We start from the raw sequence: 10,410 nt of genomic DNA, 5'->3' as shown, positions 1-10,410 counted from the left end.
GGCGTCGGGCTTGGCGGGAAAGTCGAAAACGACAAGCGGCGACAGCTTCTCGGTGGGTAAGTGGGGCAGTGGTCGTAGTCTCTCGAGGTCCCGCTCCTCTGCGGCCTAATCTCTAAGCCCGGGCCGCGGTCGGCGTTCTCCTCTGGGGCTCCGCGCCCGGAACCTCGGCTTCCTCATCTGCTCTAAGATGGGATAATTCCTACAGGTACCTCTCTGCGTCGTTCACATGAAGAAACGAGAAAGTCTTTTACCCTCACACCCTTCCAGATGAACCAGTCCAGGCGGTCGGCCTCAACTCCCATCTGCTGGGCTTCTCTGGAAGCCTCATGGTATCACATGTGTTAAGGCCGGGTGCCTCGAAGCCGGACGTCCTGACTTGCCTTAGTTTTTCCATCTGCAAGATGGCTGATAATGGTTATCAGTATTAGCCGTGGCGGCGATAAATAAAAAGCTTAGCACAGTGCCCGGTACCTCGTAAGTGTTAACCATTATTATACGTCAATATTATCATTAAGAGTAAGAATAGCTGGTGAAGAGCGCGGGTGCTGGAGCCAGACTGCCTGAGTTAGAATCCCAGTTCTGCCACTGACGAAGAGAAGAGTAATGATACCCCCCTCAAAAAATTTTGTGGGAAATAAACGAATTATTAAATATAAAGTACTTGAAACAGTTTTTGTTAGCTTTTAGCATTTCCCCTTCCCTGTCAGCTCTTCTCACTCTGAATATTCTCAGAAATTTTCTTTACGCATGTAAGTATGCTGGGCATTAGGGACAGTGAGTGAGACTGTGTTCCTGCTCTCAAAGAGCCCCGGTCTAGTGTGAGGTAAGGGCTCCTAGATATACCCTGTGGAACAAGGAAGCTGCAATAGCAAACGCCCTTAGGGAGAGGAGGAACACTTCAAGGAAGGTGACATTTGATTGAATGTTTAAGTCTGAGTAGGAATTTCCAGGCAAATAAGAGCACTTCAGATAAACACCTTTGTGCAAAGGCACTGAGACCAGGAAGGTTCTGATTTACAAGATAAACTAAAAGGTCATGTGGTTCAGGCACTCCCCTACCTCTGTCTCATTTCTAACCCCACATCTCCTTGTTTCAGTATGAGTATTTATTGCCTGGACTCTTCTTCTCATGCCTCTTCTACTGGCTGACTCTTGTCAGCCCTCAAGTCCCTGCTTAAAAATCACTTCGTCAGGTCAGGCACGATGGCTCACGTCTGTAATCCCAGCACTTGGGGAGGCTGAGGTGGGTGGATCACTTGAAGTCAAGAGTTTGAGACCAACCTGGCCCACATGGTGAAACCCTGTCTCTACTTAAAAAAAAAAAAAATTACTTCTTCAGGGAGATTGTCCCTAAGAAATGTCCTTGCTTCTCTTTACCACCCCTTCTAGCAACTAGTCTAAATTTCCTAGTAATCCCTCACAGAACTACTTTTATAGCGCTTACATAACCGTAGTTCAGTACATTAAGGCTATTTGTTACTATCTGTAAACTCCCTGAGGACAGATATGTCTGTCTAGTTGTTCACAGTTGTAATTCCAACACCTAGCACAGTTCCTGACATGTAATATTGAAGTAATGAGTTAAAAGGACAGGTAGGTGGCTGGGCGTGGTGGCTCACACCTGTAATCCAAGCACTTTGGAGGCCAAGGTGGGCGGATCACCTGAGGTCGGGAGTTCAAGACCATCCTGACCAACATGGTGAAACCCCATCTTTTTTTTTTTAAAAAAAAAAAGGACTGGTAGACTGGGGATAGATAATGAAGGGTCTTGAATCTCAGATGGAGAGCTATATGTTTTATCCTTCAGCAACAGTGAAGTAGTCTGCCTAAGAGGAAACTAATAAACAAAATAAACCTTGAAAGGAAGGTAGTATTGGCCAGATATAGGAGTTGAAATTTGCTTAGCACCTGGATTTAGATAGCATTAGTATGAAGATGTGAGCCCCTCTGATTTTTGGATAGAGGAATTTTCTTTGAACGATACCTTTAACTTCTCAGAATTTAGCTTCTAGAGGGTAACTTCCGTTCCCTGATTTTGCTCTAGGAAGTAATTTAATTGCAGAAGACATTGGTCAAAATGGTTTCCAAAAGAAGACTGTCAAAATCTGAGGATAAAGAGAGCCCGACAGAAGATGCCTCCAGTAAGTATCTAGTCATTTGTTGCTTTATTTCCTGTAGCAATGTGTGAGGCATTTAAAGAGATAGAAAGTTTCTGCTTTCAAAGTGCTGAGAATATTCAAAGTGTAATGGATAGAGCACATAAAATTAAGGGAGAAATATAAGATTTGGGATTGAGTTTTTGCCTCGAATTCTGCATATAACTTTGAGCATCTCCACAGCCTCTGGGCCTCAGTCTCCACATCTGTAAGAGGAATTACTGTTATAGACTTTCTGCTATACATAATTTAGGTGTTAAGACACAAAGACATAGTCTCTACCCTTAAAAAACTTTATGAACTTCCTTCCTCTTGAAAAAAAAATTATGACCTTGACACATGCTATGATAGTGATGTATAAAGGAAAGATGTATCAAAGCAAGCACACCAGAGGCAAAGAAACAATGCACACTGCCCATATGAGAAATGGTTAATGTCCAGATAAAAGGAGTTGATGGCTGGGAGCAGTTGCTCACACCTGTAATCCAAGCACTTTAAGGCACTGAGGTGAGAGAATCCCTTAAAGCTAGGAGTTCAAGACCAGCCTGGGTAACACAGCAAGACTCTATCTCTACAAAAAAAATTTTTTAATTAGCTGGGCGTGGTGGTACGCATCTGTAGTCCTACTGTGGTCCCAGCTACTGAGGAGGCTGAAGCAGAAGGATCACTTGAGCTCAGGAGGTTGAAGCTGCAGTGAGTCACAGTAGCACCACTGTACTCCAGCCTAGGCGACAGAGTGAGCGAGTGAGACCGTGTCTCATAAAGGGAGCGGGGGGAGGGCGGGCAGGGGGTTGATAGTTCATTTATTGCGCTCATCTACTCTATTAAAGCAATTCTAACTTGGTTTTTGTTTGTTTTTATTTTACTAGGTTTTTAGGGAACAGGTTGTGTTTGGTTACATGAATAAGTTCTTTAGTGGTGATTTCTGAAATTTTGGTGTACCCATTACCTGAGCAGTGTGTAGTGTACCCAATGTGTAGTTTTTTAATCCCTCACCTACCTCCCAGCCTTTCTCTTGAATTCCCAAAGTCCATTATATCATTCTTGTTGTTGTTGTTTTGAGACGGAGTCTTATTCTGTTGCCCAGGTTAGAGTGCAATGGCATGATCTTGGCTTACTGCAACCTCCGCCTCCCGGGTTCAAGCGATTCTCCGGCCTCAGCCTCCTGAGTAACTAGGATTATAGACATGAGCCACCATGTCGGGCTAATTTTGTGTTTTTAGTAGAGACGGGGTTTCTTCATGTTGGTCAGGCTGGTGTCGAACTCCAGACCTCAGGTGATCCGCCTTCTTCAGCCTTCCAAAGTGCTGGGATAACAGGCGTGAGCCACCACGTCCGGCCTGGGTTTATGTTTTAATTTTTCCTTTACTATTTGCCATATTCTTGAAAATTTTGTCTGTTTTCAGAAACCAGGAACCAACCACTTCCCAAGAAGACAAAGAAATCTCAGGTTCTTAATGAAGTTGAAGAAAATGACAGCATCTTTGTAAACCTTCTTAAGACATCAGGAATTATTCTTAAAACCGGAGAGAGTCAGAATCAGCTAGGTAATATTTTAATCTCAGTTTATTCTCTGGGTTTAATGAAAGAGCTTAGGACTGAATCATGGGTTTTCTAGATAGAGAGGCAGTGAAGATTAGAAATCAGAGGACCATCTATCTTGAGACAAAGATGAATTGCTTTTTAGAAAATGGTACAGTCAGGCTGGGCACAGTGGCTCACATCCGTAATCCCAGCACTTTGGGAGGCCAAGGCGGGCGGATTGCCTGAGCTCAAGAGTTTGCAACCAGCCTGGGCAACATGGTGAAACCCCATCTCTACTAAAATACGAAAAATTAGCTGGGCATGGCAGCATGTATCTGTAGTCCCAACTACTCAGGAGACTGAGGCAGGAGAATTGCTTGAACCTGGGAGGCGGAGGTTGCAGTGAGACGAGATCATGCTACTGCACTGCAGCCTGGGCAACAGAGCAAGACTCCACCTCAAAAAGAAAATGGTGCAGTCTTCGGTCCTCATTATTGCATGTTAGGTAAAGCATTTCTAATCCTTTTATAAGAAAAATGTTACATACTGGTTTTTTTTGTGTGTTTTCTTTAGAAAAAATAAATATCCAGAAAGCAACTATATCAGTGTCAGAATAATTTCAGAAGAAAATGTATAAAGCCATATAAGATTTTGTTTTGGGGGAATAGATTATTCTATCTTGCTAAGGTTATGGCAGGTCTTTTTTAGAACATTTAGTGGCCATCTGCTATCAAAGCTAAGTCTTTTATGTGGGTTTAGAAGATTTGGCTCTCAAATTAGGTTGAAAATATTTTTATTGGTTTCATCAGGCAAGAAACTTGGGTTTTTAGAGAAGGAAAACTATGGTAGGAGACTGGTAACCAGCTCTTCTTTTTTCTGCATAGCTGTGGATCAAATAGCTTTTCAAAAGAAGCTCTTTCAGACCCTGAGGAGACACCCTTCCTATCCCAAAGTATGTATTTTCCCCCTGATATTTTTGCTTGTGGCAGCATAACTCTGGAATTTGGAATTTAAAGGCACTGGTATAAAGTAGAATGGGCTAGAATGATTTTTAACAGCGAATATTAAACTAAAAATTTTATTCTTTTGTGTTTTTTAAATCTCCTTATTAAGATAATAGAAGAATTTGTTAATGGCCTGGAGTCTTACATTGAGGATGAAGACAGTTTTAGGAACTGCCTTTTATCTTGTGAACGTCTGCAGGATGAGGAAGCCAGGTGTGGAAAGGAGGCATGGAATCTTGCTGAAATTCAATCTTTTAAGCTAACCGCATGGGGATGGGGAGGGAGAATGCAGTTGTTTCAAATTTCATTTTTGGTGTAAGCTCTTTTTTCCTAAGAGTTTAAACCTAACTTCAAAATTCCTAAGTTTGTGGTCATGAGGCTAAAAATCAGTATTTTCTAGAATGTGTCTCACCTGTGTTGACAGAATTTCAAATCCCTACCTCTCCCTTGTTAAGGGCCATCTGCTCACTTCTGTATTTCCTGTCTAACAGGGTAGATCCTCTTTAAAGATTATGTATTTAACCAATTTTATTGAGAAAAGATGATAAAAGCATTAAAACAAGGAAAACAAAGTAGAAAACATGTCTCTTTTACAGTATGGGTGCATCTTATTCTAAGAGCCTCATCAAACTGCTTCTGGGGATTGACATATTACAGGTGAGACTGTTGCTTTTTCTGTGAACATTTGATGGATGAGGTTTGTGGTGTATGCTCAAGTCTAAATGGTGGGAACACAGGATAGAGTAGGGTTAATTGGGGAATTTGGGTTTGTAACAGCTTCACCACAGCCCTGTTGCTGTGATGGGTTTGGTAGAGCAATGTCTATGTTTTAAAATTGTGCTTATTAGCCTAATGCACCTGGTGGTCCCATTTATTCCCTTAGCATCTGATTCCTGTTCTTAAAGTTACATCCTGTGTACTCTGAGTACCTGGTAATCTTTATTATATTCATATCTACATCATCCCTCATTTAGCTTTTTAGATGCTTATGTAACTTAATTTTTGTGCTTTTATTCTTCCTCTTCTCTCTTTTTATTTTATTATTATTAATATTTTGAGACGGAGTCTCCCTTTGTTGCCCAGGCTGGGGTGCAGTGGTGTGATCTCGGCTCACTGCCACCACCACCTCCTGGGTTCAAGCGATTCTCCTGCCTCAACTTCCCAAGTAATTTTTGTTGTTTTGAGACCCAGCTAATTTTTGTTGTTTTGAGACAGAGTCTTACTCTGTCACCAGGTGCAATCTCAGCTCACTACAACCTCCACCTCACAGGTTCAGGCGATTCTCCTGCCTCAGCTTCTCAAGTAGCTGAGACTACAGGCGCGCACCACCATGCCCTGCTAATTTTTGTGTTTTCAGTAGAGATGGGCTTTCACCATGTTGACAAAGCTGGTCTCGAACTCCTGACCTTGTGATCCACCCACCTTGGCCTCCCCAAGTGTTAAGATTACAGCGGTGAGCCATCACACCCAGCCCTCTTTTAATATATTAAGTAGATAATACATTAATATGATTTAAATATCTCAAGTTATACAAATGTATGTAGAGCAAAAAATTTTCCTCTACTCCATTCTCCATTTTTCTTCTTCTCTTTTCCCCTACTGTTAATCTTTTCACACTCTTAAACTCTTTCTTTTCTTTGGAAATCTTGACTATAATTTAGTTTTCTAAAGTCTAAGAGCTCCCTTGTTTCTCTGGAGAGCTCCCCTTGCAACCTACTTAATAATCATTTAAAGCCTGCATTTCATGGATTAACAGTTATCATATTTAATAATATTTTGATTATCTGCTTATTTTAACTTTGCCTTGATAATCATTTTCAGTTTTTCAGAAGACAAATTAAGTCTTTGTATTCCAATAGCATATTCTAAAAATAAAGACGATACTCATGTGGATAGCCTTTTAATAGGGTATGAACTTTAGCAAAGTGTTTCCTCCAGGAGCTCTAGCTGGAGAGAGAATTATACATTTCTCTCTCTCTCTCTTTTTTTTTTTTTTAAACTCAGGGTTTCCTGTCACCCAGGCTAGAGCACGGTGGTGTGATATCTGCTCACTGCAACCTCTGCCTCCCTGAAGTTCAAGTGATTCTTGTGCCTCAGCCTTTCAAATAACTGAGATTATACATTTCTATTGTGTATTTTGAGATCATCTCCTAACTCCCTATATCTTCTTTTTTAGCCTGCCATTATCAAAGCCTTATTTGAGAAGTTGCCAGAATATTTTTTTGACAAGTAAGTGGAGTTGTTATGGAATGTTCAAAGTACCCTGGTGTACTTAAGCTTCTCTCTGAAAAGGTTACTCTGAAGACTGTTGGTTTCTCTGAAAGTCATAGTTATCATGATGCTTTTTAAGTGACTATTAAAATTTTACTGGAGTGTCTTTGAAGTTTCATCTGTTAATATGACTTTGTAAAAATAAATAGGATTATGGTTAAAAGTAACTATTGGCCAGGTTTGATGGCTCACACCTATAATCCCAACTGAGGGGTTATAGGGAAGCTGAGGCAGGCGGATTGCTTGAGTCCAGGAATTCAAGACCAGCCTGGGCAATGTAGTGAGACCTTGTCTCTATTTAAAAACAAATTTTTTTTTTAAGTATCTATTGCTTATGATAATCCCTAATAGAAGGACAGTTGGCTGGAATCAGGTATTCTCTGAATACTTTTCCTTACCTTTTAAATTTTGTAGTGTATATTGAGACAGGGTCTCACCCCGTCGCCCAGGCTGGAGGGCCATGAATTGTAGCTCACTGCAGCCTCAACCTCCCAGGCTTAAGTGATCCTTCCGCCTTAGCCCCCTGTGTGCCTGTGAGTACAGGTGAGTAGTACCACCAGGTCTGGCTAGTTTTCGTGGTTTTTTGGTAGAGATGAGGTTTTGCTATGTTGCCCAAGCTGGTCTCAAAACTTCTAGGCTCAAGTGATCCACCCGCCTCAGCCTCTCAAAGTGCTGGGATGTGGCCCTACCTGTTTCTTTTTAATTACTTCGTTAGGAAGAAAATGAACAGCCTAATAGAAAAGTAGACAAAGGTCATGAATAGTTTACCAAGAAGAAATACAAGAACATCAAATATTTTAAAAGTTCAATTTTGTTAGCAATCAAAGGCACAAATTTAAAACACTGTATTAAAATAGTAAATATTGACTGGGCGCGGTGGCTCACGCCTGTAATCCCAGGACTTTGGGAAGCCGAAGCGGATGGATCACGAGGTCGAGATATCGAGACCATCCTAGTCAACATGGTGAAACCCGTCTCTACTAAAACTACAAAAAATTAGCTGGGCATGGTGGCGCGTGCCTGTAATCCCAGCTACTCAGGAGGCCAAGGCAGGAGAATTGCCTGAACCCAGGAGGCGGAGGTTGTGGTGAGCCGAGATCACGCCATTACACTCCAGCCTGGGTAACAAGAGCGAAACTCTGTCTAAAAAGAAAAAAATATATAGGAAATATTAAATAAAATATTAAACAGTAAAATTAATGCATTTTTTCCTACTCTCAAATGGTTTCCTTGTTGAGTGTAGTGAATAGGCATGCTCGTACATTGCTAGTGAGCATATAAATTAGTTCAGGCATCGATTTCTAAGAGCAAAAGATTGTTATGTGTGAAAAACCTTAGATTTTGCATACCCTTTAATCCTAATGTTATGTCTCGTGATTTATTCTAAGATAATAACTGAATGAAAATGAAATAACATTAGTTTAATGCTTGCTTTGACAGCACATACACTAAAATTGGAACAATACAGAGATAAGCATGGCCCCTTTGCAAGGGTGACACCCAAATTTGTGAAGAATTCCTTTTATTTTAAAAGATTACTGTTTAAAATAAAGAAATGTGAATAATTGAGATGTTCAAAAAATTGAAATATCATGTGCACATTAATAACTGTAAAAAGAACTAGTTAATATCATACATTAATTGAAAAAAACCCAGGTTACATATAGCATTTATATTAGGTTGGTGCAAAAGTAATTGCAGTTTTTGCTATTAATAATTCAGTCTAGTATTTTGTTAAGAAAAGGAAGATGCACACATATACATATGCATATTAATAGTGTACATTTCTGGCTTGACAGGATTATACTCATTTCTGTGTTCTCCTTTTTAATTTTTTCAGGGTCCTGTATACAAGTAATAATAAATTTGAAGTTTTATTTGTTTATTTTGAAACAGAGTTCTGTTACCCAGGCAGTAGTGCAGTGGTACGATCTTGGCTCACTGCAACCTCCACCTCCTGGGTTCAAGTGGTTCTCCTGCCTCAGCCTCCCTGGTAGCTAGGATTGCAGGTGCATGCCACTACACCCAGCTAATTTTTTGTATTTTTAGCAGATTCAGTGTTAATATTTAGTGTGTCCTCTAGACATCTTTCTCAACATACATAAGCATATATCTCCTGTGTATTGGGTATCACTTGTGTGTCTAGCACAGTGCCAGATGCATAGTAGGTATTCAGTAAATGTTAATTGAATGCTAAAACATTTTGTGTAGTATTAATGCTTGCTGTTAATATTGGCCAGAAAGGCTAAGTTTCTTGTCCTCTCTTCCTATCACTTCAGCAAGAACAGTGAAGAAATCAACATACCTCGACTCATTGTCAGTCAACTAAAATGGCTTGACAGAGTAGTTGATGGCAAGGTAGGCTTATGGACTTTATCTCTTGAATTTAATAAAACTTGTATCTAATAAAACTTTTGGAAGTTGTATGCTTCTTTTTTTCTCTTTCTAAACAGAAAATTCATACTTTTCCATCTATCCATTAGCTTTTTCCAATTTTCATAATTTGGGAATTATAGATCTTTCACCCTTTAAATTTCATCAGAAACGTTTATTTAAATATGAACAGTAGATATTATTTATTAAATAAAAATTTGGAAAGATTCTTTTACAAAGTCCAGAGACAACTGTGTTTATTATTTATTTCTCAGATAATTTCAGTTCTGCATTTCACAAATAGATAGTCTTTGTCTATTCTGGGTAATGTGCTGCAGTTCTAATAGTGTCCTCTAACTGCAGGACCTCACCACCAAGATCATGCAGCTGATCACTGTTGCTCCAGAGTACCTGCAGCATGACATCATCACCAGCCTACCTGAGATCCTAGGGGATTTCCAGCACGCTGATGTGGGAAAAGAACTCAGGTGGATAAGCACTCTGTCATCATCTAAGCGAGGCTCGACTGGGAGCTTTATCACTGTAATATGCAAAGAGCAGTAGTAATGTGGTGTCTTATATCTAAAAAGAGGATGATACCTACCTTCATGAGTCTTAATTTGACTTAAAAAGAAAAAAAAAGTATATATTTGAATAGATCCATGTATTTTCTTTTAAATGGTATACCTGTTATGAGAATGAAGCCTGGCTTGGGATTGGGTATCTAAATTTGGCCAGTGGAGAAGCTGACCATGATCTCTTAGTTCCATTAACATGTTCTTCAGGGGGTCCTTAATCCTCGCTGCACATTAAAATCATCTGTGGAGCCTATTAAACATCTACATTCTTTGGGTTCCTAGATGATTCATTGTAATGCACAGCCCTGCATCAGACTCCTTGCTGAGACCCATTGCTTACTGTCATTCATTTGAAAAATAGTAATTCGTAGGGCAGTATTTAAGAAGGGGAGAATAGTATCCCTAGATAATAAAGCTTCTATCTTAATGCAACTTTTTATTATACTGGAAGTATTTTTTAAAATTCAATTTGTAATACTTTTTTTTTTTTAAACTTTTTTTTTT

General features: G+C 39.9%; 1 protein-coding gene and 1 pseudogene across 1 annotated transcript in view; both read left to right on the top strand.

Moving 5' to 3' along the window:
* The first annotated feature begins 8 nt into the window (after window positions 1-8).
* FANCD2 (FA complementation group D2) overlaps window positions 9-10,410 on the top strand; it is a 65,735-nt gene continuing 55,333 nt past the window's right edge. Inside the window, 9 exon segments of the mRNA XM_037728855.1 lie at window positions 9-205; window positions 2,045-2,141; window positions 3,563-3,703; window positions 4,565-4,632; window positions 4,794-4,897; window positions 5,281-5,341; window positions 6,861-6,913; window positions 9,235-9,313; window positions 9,692-9,816. Of these exon segments, the coding sequence (XP_037584783.1) occupies window positions 2,078-2,141; window positions 3,563-3,703; window positions 4,565-4,632; window positions 4,794-4,897; window positions 5,281-5,341; window positions 6,861-6,913; window positions 9,235-9,313; window positions 9,692-9,816 (695 nt within the window). The 5' untranslated portion in view covers window positions 9-205; window positions 2,045-2,077.
* Window positions 8,384-8,483, top strand: LOC119467363 (annotated as a pseudogene).

This window comes from Cebus imitator, unplaced genomic scaffold, assembly GCF_001604975.1.
Source record: "Cebus imitator isolate Cc_AM_T3 unplaced genomic scaffold, Cebus_imitator-1.0 Scaffold281, whole genome shotgun sequence".
Taxonomy (NCBI): Eukaryota; Metazoa; Chordata; class Mammalia; order Primates; family Cebidae; genus Cebus; species Cebus imitator.
Note: the sequence above shows the minus strand (reverse complement) of the source record. Positions and strands in the feature narration are given on the sequence as shown.